This window comes from Saccopteryx leptura, chromosome 3, assembly GCF_036850995.1.
Source record: "Saccopteryx leptura isolate mSacLep1 chromosome 3, mSacLep1_pri_phased_curated, whole genome shotgun sequence".
Classification (NCBI taxonomy): Eukaryota; Metazoa; Chordata; class Mammalia; order Chiroptera; family Emballonuridae; genus Saccopteryx; species Saccopteryx leptura.
Genome location: NC_089505.1, coordinates 144,337,172 through 144,363,688, shown reverse-complemented (window position 1 = coordinate 144,363,688; position 26,517 = coordinate 144,337,172). Strand labels below are relative to the sequence as shown.

The following is a 26,517-nucleotide window of genomic DNA, read 5'->3' as shown; positions in this document are numbered from 1 at the left end:
ATGCTATTTGATTATTAGACCAGCCGGAAGAACCTTGAGAGGAGAAGAAAGTTTGTTCCTCCTGCACACAATATATACATTCATGTATATGAACTAGCATAATAGTTTGAGTTTCATACAGTTGTTCTCTGTAATCTAGCTCAGCATTTTTTTTCTTTCTAGTCTCTTTTACCATTGTTTTTCCTGTCACCTACTATGCTCCAATGATTCTCAATTTCATGGTATATTAATACGTACTATTCTTTTTACCTCTACTCATCAGCTGAATGATCACTTCCAGGCCTCAGCTGCCTCAGCTGTAAAATGGGGACAGTAAGTGCCTCTTAGACTTGCGGGCATTAAATCAAATAATTATTGAAACGCACTTGGCACAATGCCTGACATATGGTAAGCTCTCAATAAATGATAGATATTATTACTTATAATATCTTTGTTCCTTGCCCAATTGGCCAATTCCTACACATTCTTGAAAACCTAGCACAGACATTACCTTCTCCAGAAAGATATCCTGATTACCTGACTTTCATTTTCTCCAGACATAGTTAATAATATTTTCTTTTATATATCAGGATCTCATATAATTTTAATTCTTGTATATTTTCACAATGTATTTTAATCTTATATTTCTATATCATTTTCCTTATTATATTATGGAGCTCTTAAAAGAGCTGAGTATTATTTTTGATGTCTAAATATTTGAATTTAATGGGAGGAAACTCACAAGTTTCCACATTTCTCCATGAGTGGCAGCCACTAATAAGCTACTTTTAAATTCCGGATCCAATGACACTTTACAGCTATAATGGTAGACTAACTTGGTTCATGCTTTCATAATCTCATTACATGAATCACTGCATACTTCTTTACAAATTAATTTATTACTTTTATGATTAATAAAATAGAATACTTTCTCTTTGTAGAAATACAAGCAATGCAGGGAATATGCGATTTAACAATTCTATCTTCCACAGATAACCACTGTCACCCTGTGAATGTATATATTGTCCAGACATTTACATTCAAATATTAACACATTATTTGATTTATGCATTTTTCTCTTAGTTTCCCTTCTCTAGAGTAGCCCCCTTGTAATCTATCCCCATACATATTTTTCTTAAGTATGAGTGAGTGACTTTTTAAAAGGCAAATCTCATTATGCTATTCCATTGTTTAATATTCCTAAAAGGTTATCCATTTCTTTTTAGATAAATATAAACTTTTAAGATTACATACAACCCCCTACATGATGTGACCCCTTTTTATTTCTCTAGCCCTGGAATGATACTTGACTATGTTGTATTCTAGTTTTGAGACATTGGACAAGTTTCTTCAACTGTCAAATGAAGATTAAAAATAATAATCATTACAAGGAAATAATATATAAATTACCAAGCATACTGCCTGGTGTAGAATTAACAATAAATGGTGGCTATTGCAGAAGAACAAAATGTTCTTGTATATGTAGATTTGTGTGTGTGTTCAGTGTCTCTAGCTTTCAGAGTAGGATCCTTTGAGGTGCTGATGGGTAATGCTCGAACTACCTGGAACAACCCCCACCCCCACCAAAAAAGAAAGAAGGGAAGAAAGAGATTGATTTGAAAGAAGATAGGCAGTGAATACGGGAGAGGCAGGGGAGGACGTACAGAGGTTAGTTCCAATAGAATCTTTTGGGGGGGGGGAGGATGGAGGTGGTAATAAAATTTAAAATAGACGAGACTTGAGAGAAGCAGCTGTCAGAGTAAATGGGCCTTTGGAGAGAAAAATGGATAGATAGAGCTTTCGGATATTTTGCTAACTTCCCTCCGCTCCAGTTCCCCACAGCTTTACTTTGTCAAGACTTTATGGATGTCAGATTCACCTTTTTAGAATTTTACACTGAGTCGAGATTAGCCATGTACTAGCCCAGTGATTACCCCAGTTACACTATTATATTTGCCATCCTTCAGCGTCCACTAGCCATACTCTAACTTTGACGCCTGCCCCAAATTGATTCATCAATATATATATATATTTGAGTGAAATCCTCTCTCCCCTTCTGCTGAATACCCTGCTTCCAAGGTCAGCCTCTAAACTCTTCTATGGTGACTTTCTCACACTCCAACTCTAAAATTTGCCTCTCCTTTTCTTGGTGCATCCTTGCTCCCTGCCATCTATTTCATTCCTCGTGCAGTAGGATTGAACCCAACTGTTTGACTATCTGTCTTCCTTTCCTGATCTCCTTCTAGACAGGAGTGGTGCTTTATAAATGTACTAGCTCAGTGTACGGCATGAAGGAGATGCTGAAGAAATGTTTACTGAATGAATGTCCTGCGCATCTCAGTGACATCACATCCCGCGTGCCCGGCGTCAGTCTACACCGCTCTGCGGGAGGCCTAGAGGCCGGGGTGTTTAAGTCCTTGTTTATAAGATGCATCGAATATCTCAACGCAGGGTAAGGTTTCAGAACGTCCACAGGCGCGAGAGAGACGCGTCTCGGTCTTCCAGTTTAGAAACTCCAGCTGCCTAAGGAAACACGGTGCCTGCAAGACGCCCGCGCTCAGCCACTCTGGGAATAGAGGAGCGGAGGCGGGAGCGCGCTGCTCACCTATCGCGGTGTTTCCTTTCTTCTCCCTCCCTGGGGAGCTCTCGCGAGAGAAGCCGGAGGAAGATGGCAGTGCCCTGTTTTTCAGGGTGAGGTAGTGGTGGCGATTGCGGCGGCGGGGACCGGGGTCGTGGTGTCGCTGGTAACTGAGCACTAGCTCCCTCCAGCGAGCGCGCTTCCTTTCGTACCGAGGCGAGAGCAGGCTCTTCTTCCTGCGGGAGATGCGTGTGTCCCGGGCTCGGGGACTCTCTGGGAGTTCATGCTGCGCCCGACGCGCCTGGCCACCGCTCTAATCGCCTTGTGCCGCCGCAGCGCCTACTCTGTCGCGGGCGGTGAGTCCCCGGGAGCCCCTTTCTGCTCCTGGCGGCGATGACCGGAGAGAAGATCCGCTCACTGCGGAGGGACCACAAGCCCAGCAAAGAAGAGGGGGACCTGCTGGAGCCCGGGGATGAGGAAGCGGCAGCTGCCCTCGGCGGCACCTTTACTGGAGGCAGGGTCGGCGCGGGCGGCGGCGGCGGCAAGGGCGGCAGAGCCTGCCATAAGATCTTCAGTAACCATCACCACCGGCTCCAGCTGAAGACGGCGCCGGCCTCCTCCAATCCCCCCGGCGCGCCGGCCCTGCCGCTGCATAATTCCTCCGGAACCACCACCTCCCAGTCCCAGACTCTTCCAGTGGGTGCCAACCCCATTTCTGTCGCCGCAGATGGAGGCATTTGCCCCGCACACTACCCAGTGCACGAGTGCGTCTTCAAGGGGGATGTCAGGAGACTGTCCTCTCTCATCCGCACGCACAATATCGGGCAGAAAGATAATCACGGTGAGGAGTGCTCGCCCCTCTCCACTTCCCCGTTCCCGAGGCTAGGGTGCCCCTCCCCAGGCTTCTGGAATCCTGGGCTCATCTCCATTAGACCCTTTCCTTTGCTCGTCATCCGGGTCAAATGCCGGTAAATCGTGACGGGCTCAATAATAGTATGCCAGTGGTCAGGGGTTTGGTTCTTGTGGGTGCAAAGGAATGTTGTTTTCTCCGTAGACACTCAAGTTTCCTGTGAAAAGCTGTTTGGTTTTGTCTTTGAGACAGGCCTTCAGTTGTTGATTCTTGACTATAAGAAATTTTAGGTTGCTTCTTTTCCATCCCGGCTTTCTTCTTTCGTTTGTGGAACTGTATTTCTTTTCTTTCGCTCCCCATCTTCCACCTTGGGATCTTGAATTCGGACTTATATATATGCCCACCTACCTTCATCACCTAGGTACAGATCTTAACTTGGCTGCAACTATGTAACTAGTTGTGATTCTTAGCTGCAAGGTTGTCTCTTTTTTTGATTCCTGCTTTTAGAAAACTTAGTTTGATACAAAGTGTCTACACTCTGCATTTAGGATGAAATATAGAATGCTTTGATTTCTGAAAACCCTACAGTTAAATTTGTTGGCATGTGATAACTTAGAGCAAGTAAAGTGACTTCTGAGTAGCCAAAATCTTGGAGTAGTTTTGAGGTTTTTTTTCTTGTTTCACATAGGAAGTTGCTAATAGTAATATTTCATCTTTATGACTGTCTAAAAGTAGTACTGTGGTTTTCCATAGTAACTTCATGATTTATATGACAAAATACAGTATCATTTGTTACTTGAGGACTATATTTTCTACTTTCTGCTCTACCTTAACACATCAGCTGATTTTTTTTCTCTAGTTCTAAAAACAACGTGATTGAGTTGATTTTTAAGCAACAGTAAATTTATTAATGAAAACAAATGTAAACACGGATAATTTCAACATTCCATAGCTAGGCCTTTAAATTGGGAAGTTGGCAAATGTTGATGGCTCTGTTTTTAACTGAACATGACTATTGCATGCAATCAGTTAGAACACACTGAACTCTGTGCTCAAAATAACACATTAATGAAAAACTTGCCCGTGGAATAAGCTGCCTTAATTCCACTGGACTCTAGGCTTCTTATCTAAAATTAGGACAAAAATTGAGGTAAAGTAAGATTTCTGTCGGTTGTATAATTTTGTAACAACTGAGCTTTTATTCTGAATTTAGTGATATTGAAATAATATCACTACCTGTCATTTATCATAAATTAAATCCTGGAAAAAGTTCCTGACAGCTGCACCCAGTTTTTTATTTTTACATTTAACTTATTTAATTACCATACTATTTTTGCAACAGGCATAATATTGTTTGTTGATGGTGATTACATTTTAACTCTTTGGCAAAGAGTTTTTAGTGGAAGATATGTTGTAGCTTCAGGTTATTAATCAGTTACTAAGTTTTTCAAATTCAGCCGTCATAGAAGCTATGTTTTATTTTATGGCCATTGCCTTTGAAAGAAATATCCCTGAAAACAGATGAAAGATTCCTTTTGAGAGTTAATTCCTTTTCAAATGAGATATGAATATGGCTGAGTATAGAACTATAGTATGTTAGAACTAATTGTTTTGATTAATCCAAATGGTATGGAATTGCAAGATTATTGGGCTTCTATATCCTGTAATGCAATATTTAGGAGTTGGCTTGTTAAAATACAGATTCTCTTTTTTTAAAGCGAAGAGTGTGGGAGAGAGAGGGAGGGACAGATATGGATGGACAGGAAGGAAGAGAGATGAGAAGCATCAACTCTTTGTGGCACCTTAGTTTATTGATTGCTTTCTCATATGTGCCTTGATGGGGGGGTTTCAGGGGGGGAACTCCAGCTGAACCAGTGACCCCTTACTCAAGTCAATGACCTTTGGGTTCAAGCCAGTAACCTTAGGCTTCAAAGCAGTGTCCATTGGCCTCAAGCCAGCAACCTCAGGGTTTGAATTTGTGTGCTGTGCTTCCCAAGTCGATGCTCCATCCACTGCATCACCGCCTGGTCAGACTGTTAAAATACAAATTCTGTTCAAAGTAATTGGAATCCTAAATACTCCTAAACCAGGGGTCTCAAACTCGCGGCCCGCGGGCCGCATGCGGCCCACCGAACAATTTTGTGCGGCCCGCAGACTAATCCACGAAGTTCAAAATATTTTGGATAAAATTAAGTAAGCCTAGGGGCCTACTTGTATTTTTCATTTCTCTAGCATCCTAGCTAGATATTAGCTTAGTTAACAGCAGTTGTGATGCGAACTACAGTTTCTGGTCGTTTTGTGACACTGAAAAGTATTGCGTAACAGTTGCCTTTTGTAGACCTAGTGCGGCCCGCCGAACGGCTGTGATCTTGCTCTGCGGCCCACATACTGAGTTGAGTTTGAGACCCCTGCCCTAAACTCTTGCCCTTAGCCCAGGGAAATTCACTTTTTAAATTGCCTTGATAGAGCAAATGTTGGCATTGTACTTGGTTACCTTTATATTGTTGGTATTTCTGATGAATGTAACTTATGGTTCACATACCTGTGGAAAGTGTAATTGTTTTTTTCCCCTACAATATACATTCCCATGTCTTAAAGTCTCCTAGGAAGAGTAGCTTATATTTCATGTGCTACTTCTAATCCTTTTTCCCCTGTAGCTGCATATTTTCACCATTATATTATATTACTTTTACTCTTGATTTTTAGTAACTGGATACTTTATTTAGGTTTTTAGAATATTTTTTCTTTCAAGTTAGAAAAGATAAATGCTTTATTAAGTCACCTCAACAGAAACAGGCGACATACTATATTTGGATTGTTATAACATGAAAAGTGCATAGTAGAATCATGCACTCATACTGGTGCATAGCAGAGCCGTATGATCATACCACATAGTTTTTTGTTCATCATCATCATAGATACAATTTATTGAGTGTGTCTCAGTAGGCTAGGGACAAGAGTTTAGGGTTATTTCAGATTCCAGTTACTTTGAACAGAATTTGTGTTTTAACAAACCAATTCCTAAGTGTTGCAGTATAGAATATGGAAGCCGAATAATCCTGCAATTCAGTACCATTTGTGATCAAGCAAGAAAATCAGTCTAAGTGTTCACATATATTATCACACTCACCGTATTTCCCTATGTATAAGATGCACCTTAATTTTGGGGCCCGAAATTGGAAAAAAATGTATTACATAAAGTTACTGAACTCAAGTTTTATTCATCATAAAATTCATACAGCTCCTCATCACTGTCAAAACTCCCATCCATTAGCTTGTCTTCATCTATGTCTGATGATGAATCACTGTCGGCACAGTGGATAAAGCGTCGACCTGGAAATGCTGAGGTTGCTGGTTCAAAACCCTGGGCTTGCCTGGTCAAGGCGCATATGGGAGTTGATGCTTCCAGCTCCTCCCCCCCTGTCTCTCTCTCTCTCTGTCTCTCTCTCTCTCCCCCCTCTCTCTCCTCTCTAAAATGAATAAATAAAATAAAAAAAATAAAAAAATAAAAAAACTGTCTAAACAATGAGTGCAAAAATAAGCGCGAAAAAACGCGAAATGCAAGTAAAAAAAATCCACAACTACTGTATAAGACGCACCCAGTTTTTAGATCCCAAATTTTTTGGAAAAGATGCGTCTTATACATGGGAAATATGGTAATTCTCACAACCCTCAAACTAGATAGTTTAATTCTTATTTTAAAGGGAACTTTTCTAAAGTTATATACTTAGGATAAGTTACAAAGGTGGGAAGTGAACTAAGAACTTTAAAGCCCATGATTGACCTCTCTGTAAACATTTCTGTTGATCAGGACCCACCACTATATTGCATTGCAAAGAGGTCAATTCAAGTGTGCATGTGGCAGTTGACAGTGAAGTTTTTTAATACATATTTTCCCATTTCAGCATTGTAGTAGCCTTGTAGAGAGATTCTGCCATTGGAGAGCTCTCAGGAGTTTCTTTGCAGAGCCCAAATCTCTCACTCTTGTTCTGTGTCTTTTTTATTTAATGGGACAGATATGTGGGCTACCTTGTTCACGGGATAGCTCTTTAGGTATGCAATGAGCTATTGTGTTCTCCTTATCTTCAGGTAAACATTCCTAATTTCTGTATCCATTCTTCATATAACTTGATTTATAAGTGCTTAGAATGATCCTTGAAACATAGTACATACTATGTATGTGTTAATAAGTAAATGAAAATCTTAATCAGCTTCTTTTAGTGAAACTCTAATTTTTAAATCTTTATTACTATTAAATTGAATAGAAGCAGGGATAGAGCTTTTTCTTTTGTGGTAAAATGTTTGTTGAGTATGAATTGCTTTTTCTGAGCCATCAATTATTTTGAGATGTATTATATACATATTTGGATCCAGACATATCTCTTGGAATATGTTAAATACAGTAACAGCCATAACATCATATATATACTGTGTTCAATGCCAAGTAATTATCCGTCATTGCATATTTAGTAACAGCTTTTTTTGGTGGGTAAAAAGATCCATTACATTAAATATGCATCAACTTATTAAACTTTTTATCTTTGGTATGTCTTTAGTTATTTACCACTTTTCTTGTTAGCATAGAATAACAGTTTAAGTCTAAGCCTTTTTTTCACTGAATCACTTTTAGCCATTGGTAGGTGAACAGTATCTTGATTTTTACTTCCTCACTTTTAAAATTGAGAATGTTTGTGAAGCATATGAAAGATTTACTTGATTTTCACTGCCATTTCTATTTGGTGAACATGTAATTTTGTTTTTTTTCTCTTGACTTAAATATCCTTAGACGGTAAGCACCTTTTCCTGGCCATTAGTCAGAAGCTTTTAAGTGCCAGAGTGATGAAAGTCATTGATAATATAAATTGCTTAAACCAGCTTTTTCTAGACGGCGAACCATTTCTGACCTGTTCTGAGAGATTTGGCAGTTTCTATTGTCTTTAATTACATTGCTTGGCATGTTACAAGCCATCTTCTCAATACACAGTTAATTTTTATTTTTATTGAATTGTAGTGTGATCTCCATGAAACTATTTCACACAGTGATTATGGGTTTCAAATTTAAGTTAAAATTCAATTTTAGGGAAAAAATTCAATTTTAGAGTACTCCTGCTAATGCAGGTGGTTTATTGAAGTGATAAAGAAATGATTAACATGTAGATATCTCTGTCAGATAGTACAAATTTCTTCAGACAGGGATTTTAAAACATTTCAATTTTTTTTTTATTTTTTATTTTTTTTTTATTTTTATTCATTTTTAGAGAGGAGAGAGAGACAGAGAGGGAGAGAGAGGAGAGACAGAGAGAGAGAAGGGGGGAGGAGCTGGAAGCATCAACTCCCATATGTGCCTTGACCAGGCAAGCCCAGGGTTTCGAACCGGTGACCTCAGCATTCTTAGGTCGACGCTTTATCCACTGCGCCACCACAGGTCAGGCAAAACATTTCAATTTTTAAAGATTAAAAATCTGTGTTTGAGAATTGAGGCAATAGGATAATCTGGTGTTCACGTGGATTATTTATTCTGACATATTTCCTATAAATCTTTAAATTCCCTTTTGCTGCCTGACCAGGCGGTGGCGCAGTGGATAGAGCATCAGACTGGGATGCGGAAGACCCAGGTTCGAGACCCTGAGGTTGCCAGTTTGAGCGCAGGCTCATATGGCTTGCGCAAAAAGCTCGCCAGCTTGGATCCAAGGTCGCTGGCTTGAGCAAGGGGTTATTCGGTCTGCTGAAGGCCCATGGTCAAGGCACATATGAGAAAGCAATCAATGAGCAACTAAGGTGTCGCAATGCACAACGAAAAACTAATGATTGATGCTTCTCATCTCTTCGTTCCTGTCTGTCCCTGTCTATCCCTCACTTTGACTCTCTCTCTGTCTCTGTAAAAAAATTAAAAAAAAATAAATTCCCTTTTGCTATTATTTATTATTTTCTCTGTTTTTGTCACTAAAATCTTAATGACAGGTGATGCAAGAGAGTAATGCATAATATATCTGGTTAAGTGACTAAAAAGCTAAACTTTGCTTGCAAACGAAATCTCAAACTAAGCCTCAAGTGAACCATTTTAGCCAGGAGGGTTATATAATTGTGGCACACCTTTAAAGGAACACTAGTAGTTGTACATGTGTTTTCCTTGTGTTTTGTAGTTTTTTCTGAATTTTGTTTTTGAAAGACCTGATTTTCCTCTAGAAAAAATGTGGTTTTTAGAAGCTCAAGATAATCCATTAAAGTATTATACATCTTCACTGGGTACAAGGGTAATAATGGTGGTGAATCCTGTCACTCCTCTGATCTACTGGGTTGATTCAGTTGATCTTAATGATTATACAAATACAACCTTTTACTTTTCACCTCTTTCTCCATGTGCATCTCCAACAGAGTTGGACTATCCACGGGTTAAGTGGCTGTGTTTCCTCATGGCATCATCATTAAACACTATAGAATGTGACTTAACACTTAAAATAGTGGTATGAACACATATGCAGAGCTACTTCATAAGAGGGAGAGGGAAATCCTTTTCTCCCGTTTCCTGCACTGAGCTACAACAGGAGTAGGAATTCTCTGACTTGCCACTGCAGGAGAAAAGGGAAGCAAAAATGAGCATTTAATGGCAGTGATGTGTCCTGGACATCATTGGTGAGGCAGAAGAACTCTAGAGTGCTCATTGGAGGACTGAGTGTGTTTGCCCCAACTTAATGTCACTCTTGAGTCATAGAAGTCTAATGCAGAGTAGAGTGTCATTGTCCAGATGCTTTGGGCTCTAGAAAATGAGTGTAATTTATTAAAAATTATAATTTTTAATAAACTACAGGGCTGGGCAGACAGACCCTGTGTTCCTGTTCATATGCTATTTATTTCAATGGGGGTGAAATGGAAGGCCAGTTTTAGAGCAAGACTAAAAGCATATGAAAGCAGGTTAGGAAAAAAGAGAACAGATTTTTTCTAAATGAAGATTATGAAGGGTGTTATCAGGATATATGAGGTCTAATTGTGTGATTTATTTTTGAGCCTATTACTCTTGTTAAAATCCTGAAGATTATCTGCACAACTAGAAGGCCATCTCTATATTTGGAATCAGATCTGAATTTGAGACCATGCTTCTCAACAAACTGATTTTTATGAAATTATGCTAAGTGGCTAAAATAAGTAGATATAATAATTAATATATTGGGATATTATTGTCTCAAATGGGAGACTGCATTTAAAAATATTTTCCTCTAAAGGTTCATATAATAATGATACCCATTAATAGCAGCATCTTGCTCTCACTTTTGGTGTTTAGTACCTATCAGCAGAAGACATTCTTGTTTTTTGTTTTGTTTTGTGTGTATGACAGAGACAGAGAGGGACAGATAGGGACAGACAGACAGGAAGGGAGAGAGATTCTTTGTTGTGTCTTCAGTTCTTTGTTGTGTCTTCTTAGTCTCCTTAGTTGTTTATTGATTGATTTTATATATGTGCCTTGATGGGGGGGAGCTACAGCAGAGGGAGTGACCCTTTGCTCAAGCCAGCGACCATGGAGGTATGTCTATGATCCCACACTCAAGCCAGTGACACCGCACTCAAGCCAGTGACCCTGTGCTCAAGCCAGCGACCTCAGGGTTTCGAACCTGGGTCCTCTATGTCCCAGTCCTTTGCTCTATCCACTGTGCCACCGCCTGGTCAGGCGACATTTTTGTTTTTGATGTTTAGCTAGGACTTCACTTGAAGTTTTATTTGATACTTGAATTTATACTGCCTGTCAGTTTGCTACAAGATTAGTTTTGTTTTACTCTTTTATAAGTCATCTGTAGTTTGCTACTGGTGTAATTCAGTTCAGTGCATTTGGATTCTTGGCATGTTATCAGGCATGTTAATGCATACTCTCACTCAGCACAGTACTGAATTCTATAAAAGCACATGTGCAGTCTTGCACATCCTCTCATGAATATACTACATCCTTTGGTTGGCTTTCATAGATAATCTTTTGGAGAACTGCTTTGTCCCGGGGTGAAAATGGTTTTTTTGGAGAGTAGAACAGATTTTAACACTATTCTAATGTTTTTGTTTTTAATCATTTTTCCTTCCTTTTTGTTTTGTTCATTTATTCCTTCATATAACAGATATAAGCTGAGCTCCCATATGTGATAACCAGTGTGTTAGGTGCTGGGTTTATAGCAGTGAACAAAACAAAGTTCTTGCTCTTTTGGAACTTACATTTTAAAAGGGGGAAGGTAATATACCAATAAATATATGGTAATGATAAATATAGATAAAATGAAGCAGAATGAGTAGAACAGAGATGATAGAGTGGAGAGGGGAGGTATAAATTTAAGTTGTTATCTAAAGAAAATTAGGGAGCACATGTGTAGCAGAACATAGTTTCAGGCAGAGAATAGCAAATGCAGAGGTACCATATTTAAGGAATAGGAAGAAAGCCAGTGTGGCTGAAATGAGAGGTAGAATGGTAGGAAATGGGAGAGGTGATGGGACGTAAGCATATAAAACTTTTGTAAAAGATTTTGACTTATCTGAGCAACAGAGGAAGCAATTTGAGGGTTTTGAGCAGAGGAGTAACTGATTTTCAAAGATTCACTCAAGGGTCAATTTAACATGCTATTTTAATAAGTGAGGAAAACTATAGAATAGTGAAAAGGTAAAGCTGATTAGGAGTTGAAGATGGATTGGGTGTAATATGTACATGTGTGAGTTTTAGTGTATAATATAGTACCATTTATGAGAGAACATACAAAAATTCTGTTATTGCTTGCTTGGATGAGACTTGAAGATGGCTGTAGAAGCTGGAACTATGTTGGTTTTAGTACTTGTGATTTTTCTGCTTTGCTCTCTAGTTAGGGGCACATCATGTCAAAACTATTTTTGTAGTAATATATAGTCTTTGCTTGCCTTTCTCACTGTGCTGACATTTTTGGTGATGGTACAAAAGCAGTGGTGAATAAAATTATTGGAACCTTAGACTGAGTCAAGGTGCCAAACTGCTACTAAGCATTGTATCTTCATTGTCATGTTCTTGCAGTTTTTTTTTTTTAAAAAGCAATTTTTCTTAATGTCTTTGGTGAAGCCATAGAAGTGATTAATTTTACTGTCTTAATCTCAAGTGCATATCTTTTCGTTGTTTTTTTTTTTAAAAGAGAGAAGGGGGGAAGGATGGAAGGAGGGAGACAAGCAGGGAGAAAGATAAGAAGCATAGCGTTAGTTGTTCATTGGTTGCTTCTCATACGTGCCTTGACTGGGAGACTGCCAAGCCAGTGACCCCTTGCTCAAGCCAGCAACCTTGGGCTCGAGGCAGTGAGTGACCTTGGGCTTCAAGCCAGCAACTCTGGGATCATGTCGATGATCCCACGCTCAAGCCTGATGAGCCAGTGCTCAAACCAGCGACCTCAAGGTTTCGAAACAACACTCTGTCCACTGAGCCATTATAGGTCAGGCTCAGGTACCTGTACTTTTGGTATTCTTTGACATAATATGGATTATGCATGATGTTGTTCTGCATACTGAAGGGAAAACAGTTGTGCAATTATTTGAGTTGCAAGCCAAACCAGCTGCTTTTGTCATGGAACCTTATTTTAACTTGGGGAAAAGAAACATTGACCAACTATGGTTATTTCAATTTGGATATTTAGTACACATTTTCTGGAAAATGAATGAGGTGAGCCTGTGACTTCAGAGAAAACAGTGGACAGTATTTATAACCAGTGAAAAAATTCAAACTTTGAAACGAAAATTAGCATTTGGAAAATGTCTCTGTCACTCTGAGCTTGACAATTTCCCAGTATTGACAGACTGTTCTGATCAGATTGGTGATATTACCAAATGTGATTAAAAAAAAAAATTTGTATGGTGAACTGAGTTGACATTTGGAAGGGTCTGCATAATTTAATATTTATAAAAAAACCCCAGTACTTTTCAGATGATCAATGCATGATGTTACAAAATCATGTATCCGTAAAAGATCTACTCAGAGTACAAGAGAAACCAACTACTTATCTTCTGAATCTAGATTTCTTCATATATTACAAACCAAATCGACATTTATACCAATTGAATGTAGAAATAGTTATTAACATCTAGCTGTCTTCTATTAAGCCAGCTTATTAAGACATTTATTTTGTTTTTTAAATAAAGAATTTAAAGTAGCACTTTTGTGATTCTTTTTTTGTTTGTTTTGGAAAATATAATTTTTTTCATAAAAATTTATATTAACATGTTTATTGTCATTTTTAAATTAATAAATAAAATTAAACATTTAATTTTAATTTTTTATATGGTAAATATTGATAGAATTATCATTCTGAAAAATTTTGGGGATCTTCAGTAATTCTTAGGTGGATCAGGAGTCTTGAGACCAAAATGTTTTAAAACCATTGGTAGAAAGAATAAGGATTTTAGAGTTGTGACTCCCACAATTTCTAGATACGTAATTTTAAGGAATTACTTAACTACTATTAGCTTTATTTTTCTTACCTATGAAATAGGAGTAATATTTGTCTCATAGGGTACCGAGCAAATTAAATAAGATACAGTATATGCATAGTACTTGACAGATATTGGAGCATATGCCCTAGAAATGCTAAGCATTTGGCTGATAAGTTGCCTACTTTCATGATATAATGGTCTTAATGTTACTGGAATATGTTTTACTCATTTGACAAAACAGTTCAACTTTTTTTTTTTTTTTTGAGAGTATGTTTTATTAAAGCTGGGGCAGTGAAACAAGGAAGGCCTGGGACAGGAGAAGCAACAGGATAGAGACTAGGTGGAGCTGCTTTGGTTCTCTAGAAATATGCGAAAAAAAGAGTGCCAAGGTGGAGCTGCTGTCAGCTCCCAGCAAACAGGTGGCCCTGGGTACAGATTTTAGGGGTTAGCCCACTGCACATTGCTTCTCTGGTTGCAAGTCTTGTGGATCCCTAGAGGTTAGAAGATGCATGCCTGCGGGGGAAGAAGCGGGAGAAGGGAAAGGTGTGAGTGTGCTCCCAGGAAAGAGAGCATGGGTAGAGTTCAGTTTTGTTTACCAAGTTAGAAACAAGGCATGCAATTTCAGATTTAAAAATTGCATTATGAAAAGTGGCAGAGAAGTTTGTTTTAGTTTTTTTTTTAATGTTTATTTTATTGATTTTAGAGAGAGCAGAAGAGAGACAGGAACATCTATCTGTTCTTGTCTGTGCCCTGACCAAGGAATTGAACCCATAATCTCTGTCCTTCAGGATGGTGCTCTAACCAACTGAGCTATCTGGCCAGGGCAAGTTTTTTATTTTCTTTGTTTAACAAATTAGCTTAATCATCAGGTTGAGGTCTTTAAATACTGAGGGGGACCATAAATGAAGGTGACTAGAGTATTTTAACCCTTAGTTTCATGATATACTTGGTCAGTAAAGTAAATGTGGTATTGGCTAATGAAGATGTTGATGATTATTTTGCATTTAAAATATTTAAATCACAGCATGATGTTTGGCATCCTTGATTGTAGTATGTGTTTCTGATTTTGTTCTTAACTATAAAATGAGGGATTGAATTATTGAACTCAGTCATTTCTAGTTCATGTATATTTTGAAAATTGATTAATTTGGATTTTTAATTGGAAGTTTCATTTGTAACTTTAGTAGTTACTGATGCTTTTACCTTTTCAACTATGTTTATGTTCTTGGGGTAGGGGTTAAAGTAACAGTAATTATCAAGGTGCATCTTTAGTTACCCAGTTACCCCTTCTTGGAAATAACTAGTGTTATTTTCTTGTTTTCTTTTCAGTTACTAATTAGAGCAGGGGGTCTCAAACTCAACTCAGCATGTGGGCCGCAGAGCAAGATCACAGCCGTTTGGCTGGCCGCACTAGGTCTACATAAGGCAACTGTTACGCAACACTTTTCAGTGTCACAAAACGACCAGAAACTGTAGTTCGTGGATTAGTCTGCGGCCCGCACAAAATTGTTCTGCAGGCCGCATGCGGCCCGCAGGCCGCGAGTTTGAGACCCCTGAATTAGAGCATGTTACTTTTTTTCCCCTCCTTACAGATAAAGAACTGAAGAAAGATAACTATTATGTACTGCCTTCTCTGCTATTAGGACAAAAATGGATATTGAGAAATTTATATGTTTGATTTTAAATGTCTTTTCTCTCCCTTTTTTTTTCTGTCAAATTTATATCTCCAGCCTAGACTTATTGGAGTTTCAGATATTGTAATCTCTTCACTTGGTAATCTCAGATATGTACCAAAATATACATCCAAAGTGAAGTTACCATTTTTCACCTTATCCCCTCCCACCTGGCAACCCAGTTTTTTAGTAAATCACATCATTAACTTAAGTTGCTTAAACTTTAGTCATTGGAATTACTCTTTTTCTTAATCCCTTCTCCTACCCATACACATCAGTGAACAAGTTATTTTAAATCAGTATACTTTCTGTCTCCATTGCCATCACTTTGAGACGAACCAATTTTACTATCTTTTTCTTTGGAATACTGCACCAGACTTATAACTAGTCTTCCCATCCTCTCCTCTGTTGTAACAAGTGTGCTTCTAAAATGTATCTGTATCATGTCATATCCCTGCTAAAGATCTTTTAATGCCTTCTCTACTTAAAAGCAAGTTCATATTTCTTTCAATATTTATAGAACCCTGCATAATTTGGCCCTTGCCTACTTCTCTGATATAATCTTGTATAAACTCCTCCTTTTTTCTATGTTCTTATTTTACTTATATTCTTTCAGTCCCTTAAATATGTCAGGTTGTTTCTGGCCTCTGTCTGGAATGCTTTTCTTCTCATTCTTTGAGTTCTTAATTCCTACTTATCTTTTAGATCTCATTTTAAATACTATCTTTTTATTTTTTTTTAATTTTTTTTTAATACTATCTTTTTAGAGAGATTTTTTTCTAACTGAAGTATGAAAAAGCATGTCTCCCTTTATTATTTTCAATCTTACAGTCTTTTGTTACTTTCTCTTAACACCTATCACAATCTATTTTGTTTTATTTTAGATTTTTCTTGTTCTCTGTTATGAATATAAGCTCCACAAATGTGGGAATTATTTTCAGCTTTTTAATGATTGAAACAATGTTTAGCATTATGCCTACCACATGGTAATGCTCAGTAAATATTTACTGAATGAAAATGGATTTTACTTCTGGGTAAAATATTGGAGAAATAATAGAACCTATGAACTCTTCTAACTCATTAAAATATAATGATGCTACAGAATCAAGTAAACTGGATCATGAGAGAAATTGTTAACAACAGGCATCAAATGTGATTATATATAGAAATTACAAATTACATTGATTACTGATAGGTATTCTATCCTGGAAATAATACAATGTTACATGAAACCCTTACTGATTAGAACAGAGGTCTACAAACATTAAAAGAACAAGATAATATAGTATTATAGGCATGTAGACCATATCATCTATTGCATAAAAGTAGCCATAAACAGTTCATAAACAATCAGCTCATGGCTCTGTTCCAATAAAGCTTTATTTATGCAACATCTCTCCATTAGAGGATGAGAAGTTTTCCAATATGGTGAACAGATGGCAAGAGCAATTTTGTGCCCTACAGCAAGCCTATCCCTTCCTTTTTTGTATTCATTTATTGCTTTCATTAGCATTCATAGCAGTAGAAAAATACCAAGCTATTTCTAGTATTTTATTTTGAATAGTTATTCACACCAAAGAAGCAAGTGTCAAAGACACTTGTTTTAGGCCAGGACTAATGACTGCAACTAACATCGGTGATGGTTATAAGGCAAAATAAGAAGTCTACTAAAAAGGCTTTTGTAAGGAAGATTTTTGCTTTTAAAACTATTAAGTATGAACAAATTGTTACTGTGATCCTGACTACTTTACTTGTTCCCCACTTTTATTTACAGGTATTTTAAAACAGCTTTATTTAAATGTAATTCATATGGTACAGTTGAATTATTTAAAGTGTACAATGAAATGATTTTAGGTGTATTCATAGTTGTACAACCATGACTGTAGTTAATTTGAAAACAATCATCACCCTACAAAGAAACCTTATACCCTTTATCTTTCACTCCCTGAAACCCCTCATTTTCCCTAGCCCTAAACAACCACTTACCTACTTGTGTCTCCATAGATTTGATTGTCCTAGACATATCATATAAATGCAATTGCACAATATATGGTCTTGTGATTTGCTTTTTTCACTTAGCACATTATTTTCAAGGTCCATCCATGTTGTAGCATGTATCAATATACTTCATGCCTTTTTATTGCCAAATAATATTCCATTGCATAGATATATTTTATTATAGTGATACATTCATTAATCAATGGACATTTGAGTTGTTTCTGCTTTTTGCCTGTTTTGACTAATGCTCCTGTGAATACTTGTATATAAGTTTTTGTGTGTACTGTACATGTTTTCGTTTTCTTAGGTATGTACCTCTTGGTGACTCATATGTAACTGTTTACTATTTTGGAAAACTGCCAAACGATTTTCCAAAAGTGCCTGCACTATTTTATTTTCCTGACAACAGTGCTTGAGGATTCCAGTTTCTCTTCCTTGTCAACACTTGCTGTTATCTCTCTTTTTAAATACAGTCATCCTGTTAATTACAAAGTGTCATCTCATTATAATTTTGATTTGTATTTCTTTAATATCTAATGATTTTTGAGCATCATTTCATAGGCTCATTGGCCATTTATATATCTTCAGAGATATAGCTGTTCAGATTTTTTCCCATTAAAATTTTCATTATTATTATTTAGTTGGAAGAGTTTTTATAATAATATATGGGTACAAATACCTGGTTTGCAAAGTATTTTCTTCCTCTCTGGGTTGTCTTTTTCTTTCTTGATGACATACTCTGCAATACAGAACATTTTAATTTTGATGGAGTTCAATTTATTATTTATTTTTGTTGCTTTGTTTTTGGTGTATCTGAGAAACCATTACTAATCCAAGGTTACAAGGATCTACTCCTTTGTTTTGTTTTCTAAGAATTTTATAGCTTTAGTTCTTACTTTTAGGTCTACAATCTATTTTGAATCTATTGATGTATATACCTATTTTTATGCAAACATGTAATGTGTTAATTACTGTGGTTTTGAAATTGGGAAGTGTGAATCCTTCAACTTTGTTGTTCTTTTTAAGTTTGTTATGGCTATTCTGGGTCCTTTGAATTTTTATACAAATTTTAGGATTATCTGTGTGAATTTATGAAAAAAGCTGGGATTCAGCTATATGCCTGAAGCAAATGAAAGTCTTTGGAGGATTTGTTTCTTGTGTTTCAACATTTTTTATATAAAGAGTTAATTAAATATCATGTCCAGTGTATAATGAAAGGTGATAAGCCTAATAAAAAAAGTGAACATTGAATGAAAAGGGAGAAACAATAAGACAAACAGACTCATCAGAGCCTCTTTTATTATAATTATTATTATTATTTAGTGAGAGAGACAGACAGACAGGAAGGGAATGAGATAATGAGAAGCATCAACTCATAGTTGCATCACTTTAATTGTTCATTGATTGCTTCTCAGCATGCCTTGATAGGGCGTGGTGGTGGGTTTCAAGCCAAGCACATGATCCCTTGCTCAAGCCAGTGACTTTGGGCTTCAAGCCAGTGACCTTTGGGCTCAAGCCAGTGACCATAGGAGCATATTGATGATCCCACACTCAATCCAATGACCCTGCGCTCAAGCTGGATGAGCCTGCACTAAAGCCGAAGACCTTGTGGTTTTGAACCTGGGACCTCATTGTCCCAGGTTGATGCTCTACCCACTGCACCACCACTGGTCAGGCTATTGTAATTATTATTAGGCAGAAATTTTAAGTAACAATAGTTATTCTGTTCTTGGGAGATGAAACAAATTTGAGTATTTTATTGGAGAACTGGAAACTATAAGAATTTAAATCACTTATCATACTTTGAAAAGAACCAAATAGAAATTCTCAAATGGAAAAACTGAATAGTTTCAGTGTAATAACTGAAATCACAGTTTAGATCCTGAAGAAGACAAAAAGAGAAAGAAAGTAAAAGAAAAAATGTAAGAGAAATTCTGTATTAAGTGAACCACAGGGGAGAAGAGAGAGATGGGGCTAAAGCTTTACTTAGGGAGATAATTGCTGTATATTTTCTAAACTTTATGAAAGATACCAATTTAGAGCTTCAGGAAGTCCAACTGAAGCAAGCTTAAAAAATGGAATCCATATTGGACCGAAATGACTGAATATTAAAGAAAATAAAGAGGTCTTAAATGCAACCAGAAAAATAAAAAAAGGAAAGCATAAGACCAAATAAAATGCTGCAGAAAATAATAGCCCATCAAGAATTACATACCCAATACTATATACTTCAGGTTTGAAGTTGAATAGACATTCACAAACAAAAACCTAAAAATTCACTTATCAGACCATCACTGAAAGAGATACTGAAGGTGTATTTCAGAAAGAAGAAAAATGATTCTGCTGAGAAATTAGAAATAGGAAGGAATGAAATGTAACAAAAAATGGCAATTAAACAAATGAATATAAGGTAAAAAAAAACTTAAGGGATTAAATAATAGCACTAAGTCTGGATAAAGATAATGAAGTTAGTGTTCTATGTTAATTGCATGACTCTGAAGAGGGGTAATGTATTATTTAACGTTAGACTGATAAATCAAGGATGTATATTGTAAACTCTAGAGCTGTGCTAAGAAATACAATGCAAACTACATATTTAACTAAATTTTCTAAAAGCCACGTAAAGAAAATAAAAAGTAGATAAAATTAATTTTAATAATATAGTTAATCCAGTATAACCAAAACATTTCAACATGATGATTAATATAAAACATTATTGAGATATATTATATTCTTGTGTTTCATACTATATCTTCAAAATCTCACTATGGCGTATGTCAATTTAGACTAGCCACATTTAAATGCTCATGAACCATATGTAACTATAGTATAAGACAGTGGATCTTTAGGATAACTATGAAAAGAATAGTAGGCTAGGCCTTGGCCAGTTGGCTCAGCAGTAGAGCATCGGCCCGGTTTGTGGATTTCCCAGGTTCGATTCTTGGCCAGGGCACACAGGAGAAGTGCCCATCTGCTTCTCCACCCTTCCCCCTCTCCTTTCTCTCTGTCTCTCTCTTCCCCTCCCGCAGCCAAGGCTCCATTGGAGCACAGTTGGCCCGGGTGCTGAGGATGGCTCTATGGCCTCCCCCTCAGGCACTAGAATGGCTTCTATTGCAGCAGAGCAACGCCTCAGATGGGCTGAGTATCGCCCCCTAGTGGGCATGCCAGGTGGATCCCTGTCAGGCGCATGTGGGAGTCTGTCTGTCTGCCACCCCGCCCCCAGTCTCCCCCCTCCCGCCCCCACTGCTTCTCACTTTGGAAAAATACAAAAAAAAAAAAAAAAAGAATAGTAGGCTGGCCGGTGGCTCAGTGGATAGAATGTTGGCCTGGCATATGGACATCCTGGGTTCAATTTCCAGTCAGGGCACACAGGAGAAGTGACCGCCTGCTTCCCCACCCTTCTCTCCCGTTTTTCCCTCCAGCATCCAGTGGCTTGATTGGTTTAATTGTGGCCTGGGTGCCGAGGATAGCTTTGTTGGAACATGTCAGCCTCAAGTGCTAAAAATAGCTCAGTGCTTTAGCATTGGCCCTAGATGGAGTTGCCAGGTGGATCCCAGTTGGGGCGCATGCGGGAGTCTGCTTCACTATCTCCACTCCTCTCACCCAAAAAACAAAACAAAAATAGAAAAGAATTGTAAAATAAAAGTATTTATTTTTCATCTCACAGATTAAAAAACAAAATGGAATAATGAAAATAATTAAGAAGAAAGCAATAGAGATGAGAGAAAGGAACATAGAACCAGCAAGACAAATAGAAGACAAAAAACAAGGTGGTAGATTTAAGCCCCAGTATATTAGTAAGTATTCTATATGAAAGTGGATTAAATGCTGCAGTTAAAAGATAAATATTGTACTGTACGAAAACACTCCTCACTACATGCAGTTGGGTACATATCTGAAATACAGTTTTTCTTTTTTCTTTTTGCCAGAGGCAGGCAGGCAGGAGGGGAGAGAAATGAGAAGCATCAGCTTGTAGTTGTGACACATTAGTTGTAGTTCCAGTTCTACAAATTAATGATTCAATATTTATATATATTGTGAAATGACCACCATAGTAACATCCATCACCATACATTGTTGCAAGATTATCTTTCTTGTGTTAACTTTTAAGATCTATTCTGTTAGCAACGTTCAGATATTCAGTAGAGCATTATTTTTCTCATCCCACCCAAACCCCATCCTTAACTCTGGCAACCATCAATCTGTTCTCTGTATTTATGAGCTTGTGTGTGTATGTGTGTGTTTTAGATTTTTCATTAAGTAAGATTGTATGGTATTTGGTTTTCTCTGTCTTGCTTCTTTTATTTAACATAATGCCCTCATGGTCCATGCACTTTATTGCAGATGTCAGGGTTTTATTCTTTTTTATGGATGAATAATAGTCCATTCTATATAATATTCCATTATAAATTCCAGTATATACTACATTTTCTTTATCCATGCATCTGCTGATGGATACTGAGATTATTTCTGTATTTTGGCTGTTATAAACAATGCTGCAGTGAACATGGGGGTATATCTTTTTGAGTTAGTGTTTCTGTTTTCTTTGGATAAATACTCAGAAGCAGAATGGCTGGATCAGATGGTAGTTCTATTTTTAATTTTTTGCAGAACTTCTGTACTGTTTTCTATAGTGGCTGTACCAATTTACATTCCCACCAAGAGTGTATAGGGGTTTACTTTTCTTCATATTCTCACTGGCATTTTTAATTTTTTTGATAATAGCCATTCTAACAGATATGAGGTGATTTCTCATTGTAATTTAGATTTTCCTGCTGCTAATTAGTGACCTTGAGCGTGTGCCTGTTGCCATCTGAGTATATTCTATGGAAAAATTCAGAACCTCTGCCCATTTTTTTTTTAATAATTTTATTTTTTTAATGGTGTGACATCAATAAATCAGGATACATATATTCAAAGATAACATGTCCAGGTTATCTTGTCGTTCCAATTATGTTGCATACCCATCACCCAAAGTCAGATTGTCCTCTGTCACCTTCTATCTAGTTTTCTTTGTGCCCCTCCCCCTCCCCCTGTCCTTCTCCCTCTCCCCCCCCCCCCCCCCCCCCCGTAACCACCACACTCTTATCAATGTCTCTTAGTCTCACTTTTATGTCCCACCTACGTATGGAATAATGCAGTTCCTGGTTTTTTCTGATTTACTTATTTCACTCCGTATAATGTTATCAAGATCCCACCATTTTGCTGTAAATGATCTGATGTCATCATTTCTTATGGCTGAGTAGTATTCCATAGTGTATATGTGCCACATCTTCTTTATCCAGTCATCTATTGACGGGCTTTTTGGTTGTTTCCATGTCTTGGCCACTGTGAACAATGCTGCAATGATCATGGGGCTGCATGTGTCTTTATGTATCAATGTTTCTGAGTTTTGGGGGTATATACTCAGTAGAGGGATTGCTGGGTCATAAGGTAGTTCTATTTTCAGTTTTTTGAGGAACCACCATACTTTCTTCCATAATGGTTGTACTATTTTACATTCCCACCAACCGTGTATGAGGGTTCCTTTTTCTCCACAGCCTCTCCAACATTTGCTGTTACCTGTCTTGTTTGCCCATTTTTTAAAAAAAAATATTTTATTTATTGATTTTACAGAGAGAGGAGAGAGATGTGGAGAGAATGAGAATTATAGTTGCTTCACTTTTGTTGTTCATTGGTTGCTTGTTGTATATGCCTTGAACAGGATTTTGAACTGGCTACCTCAAAAGTGTTCCAGGTCAACGCTCTATTCACTGTGCCACTACAGGCCAAAGCCCTCTGCCCATTTTAAATCAAGATATTTTCACTATTGAGTTCTGTGAATTTCTTATATATTTTGAATATTAACCTTTTATCAGATACATGACTTGCAAGTATTTTCTCCCATTCTTTATATTGCCTTTTCATTTTTATTCCTGTACAGAAGCTTTTTAGTTTGATGTAGTCCCATAGTTTATTTTTGCTTCTGTTGCCTTTGCTTTTGGTTTCAAATTAAAATAATCATAGTCAAGATTTGTGTCAAGCAGTTTACTGCCCATGTTTTCTTCTGTGACTTTTATTATGGTTTCAGGTCTCACATTCAAGTATTTCTTTTTCTTTTTTTTAAAAGATGTTATTTATTGATTTTTAGAGAGAGAGGAGAGAGAGAAAGAAAGAAAGGGTGGTGGGAAGGAGCAGGAAGCATCAACTCAGTAGTTTCTGCCCATATGTGCCTTGACAGGGCAAGCTCAGGGTCTCAAACCAGTGACCTCAGCATTCCCATTGAGCTGCCGCAGGTCAGGCACATTCAAGTCTTTAATCAGTTTGGAGTTAATTTTTGTGTATTGTATAAAATGGTGAACCAGTTTAATTTGCATGTGGCTGTTCATTACCATTTATTGAAGAGGCTGTCCTTTCCCCATTGTATGCTTGGCTTCTTTGTCATAAATTATTGACCATGTGTTTCTAGGCTCTCTATTCTGTTCACTGATCTGTGTATCTGTTTTTATGCCAGTACCATACTGTTTTGATTACTGTAGCACATAATAGAGTTTGAAATCAGGGAACATGATGCTTCCAGCTTTGTTTTTTCTCAATTTTGATTTGGGTATTCAGGTTTTTATACATGTGATTTCTTTTACCTTGTTTTATGCTGAAGACTTTGAAGGGACTAAATAGATGGTTCCAAATCTGATATAGCTACATTTAAAATTATTCCTAAGCATTTTTATTTTGTGTTTGAATTGAACATGTTAGTCAGTAGTAGAAAAAATTGTGCATTATTGAGCATTCCTGTTAAAGAAAAATCAATTGAAAGTTCCTAACCTTACAAGTATTTATTTATTTATTTGCAGGTGAGGGGAATAGAAAATAACTGACATAGTTCTGTTTTTCTAGAGTTTTTCTTTAGTGTCTTTATGAGATATCATATGGTTTCAACATGGAAAGAGAGAGAAATCAGTTTTTATTCTTTATATTTTTTAGTGAGAGAGGAAGGGGCAAAGGGAGAAAGATGTAGTTGCTGCACTTTAGATTTTCATTAATTGCTTCTCATATGTGCCTTGAGCGAAGGCCTCCAGCCAGGCTAGTGACCCCTTGTTCAAGCCAGCATCCTTTGGGCTTCAAACTAGCAACCTTTGCCTTTAAGCCAGCGACCTTTGGGCTCAAGCCAGGACCATGGGATCATGTTGATGATCCCGTGCTTAAGCCACAGACCCTCACTCAAGCTGGTGAGCCTGCACTCAAGCCGGCCACCTCTGGGTGTTTAACATGGAATCTCAGTGGCCCAGGTTGATGCTTTGTCCGCTTCATCACCGCTAGTCAAGTGAGAAATCAGTTTCAGTAACTTCATATATAAAAATATCCACAGTGAAAAATGCTTTTCTTCAATGCATATTACATATTGAATTATTAAACATAAACAATGCTGTTCTAAAACCAGAATTCTTTTTCATTGGACTTTTCGTTTTTATTCTTAACCATGTAAATTTTTCTAACATTATAGCATAGCATTTTGGGAAGATAGCTACCTTACTCTAAAGGGTTTTGAAGTTTCGGGGAATCAAAGTTTGTCTTTTTGGAAAACAGCTCATACCCGTGACTTTTAGTAATCATGTTTTTTCTGAGCTATGCTTCAATGTATGATTATTAACAATTGTATCATAGTTTCTGTATCTCAACTAGGTTGAGTTCTAAGGTGTGAAAATTGTAGAGTATATTGCCTAGTCACTAGCTGTAATTTGTACTTTAAATTTTTATTTCTGAAAACCATAATGTGAGTAATATCTCAAAGTCTGCCATTTATTTGTTCCTGAAGTATAAGATGAAGCTACTTACTGTAATTCAGTTTTTTTTCTAGTTACAATTTAAATTTAGTCAATTTATTTGTGTTGTATATTTTACATAAAAGACTATCTTGCTGTCTTTGCTAATTAACAATTACCACTCTCTTCTGGTTTTATTGAGCTAAAGAGGTGTGTGTATTTGTTTTAACCATCTTGACTGGTTTGGTCCATCTATGAGATTGGGGTAGATCATATACGGATTTCTTAGATAAAGTAATCAAGTCTTGTTCTATTTTATATGTGATTTTGTGATATGTATGTTGCTCATTTTATTAGCAAAAATTGCTCATGTAAGACTTCTGTAAAAATGCTAATATCTGAACATTAATATACACACATTTTAAATACTAACTTTATTTTAAAAAATATTACTATTACAGGTTGTAAGAGTGACTTGGGGTATCGTTTTAGAATTAGATTAATTGTTCTGTAACATCAACTATAGGATATGGTCCAAACTCGATAGCATAGCCTACAGTTTCTATTGGTTTGTCTCCTTCTAATCTTTCCAGTTTCCATTATTTGCTGTTCTCCTACAAGCTCTTTACTCTCATTAATTGTAAATTTTTTTGTGTGTATTTCCCCCAAATAAAAATGTTCTTGCAATTGAATGTAATCAGGGTTTTTTTGTTTGTTTGTTTTTTAACATGGAAGGCTAGACACTGTTGCTTCTAACTCATTTTTTAGACTCTTTTCAGAGAGTTTATCTTCAATATTTAGGTCTCTCTGTATAGGCAAGATTAGGTGCTCTGCCCTGGGTTCCATCGCTGTTCTACACTCTTTTCTACTTCAGTAAATAAAACAACAATAATTTATTTTCATATCAGTTTCTAACTGAAGACTTGACAATTTGAGTATGAGATTGGGTTTTACTGGTATTTATTCCCCAAAATGAGTTTATAGTAGGTATTTAAATTGTTTGCTGAATGAGCAAAGAATGATATGATAATTAGCAGCAAAGAACACATGAAATCTGTTTGGACAAGAAATCCCAAAAGCACAGTGGGTATCTTTGGGGAGTGGGTGAAGGGATCGGGGGTGGTTTGGCATAGGGAAGAAGAAGTGGATGCATTATGCTTAGAAACCATGACATCCTCTGACTTCGAACTTGCCATATAAGCAGGATCATTTTGTAGCCACATTTTCTTTGCTTAATATCTGCCAGTGAAATTTCTGAAGGAGCTGAAACCACTTTTAAATCCA

At 37.0% G+C, this 26,517-nt stretch overlaps 1 protein-coding gene across 2 annotated transcripts in view; it reads left to right on the top strand.

Annotated features, from left to right (window-relative positions):
• The first annotated feature begins 2,344 nt into the window (after positions 1 to 2,344).
• ANKRD13C (ankyrin repeat domain 13C) overlaps positions 2,345 to 26,517 on the top strand; it is a 97,164-nt gene continuing 72,991 nt past the window's right edge. Inside the window, exon 1 of one of the 2 annotated variants that reach the window (XM_066376557.1) lies at positions 2,345 to 3,398. In XM_066376557.1, coding sequence (XP_066232654.1) covers positions 2,951 to 3,398 — 448 coding nt within the window. In that variant the 5' untranslated portion in view covers positions 2,345 to 2,950. The remainder of the gene's footprint in view (positions 3,399 to 26,517) is intronic. The other variant, XM_066376556.1, reaches the window with a different exon arrangement.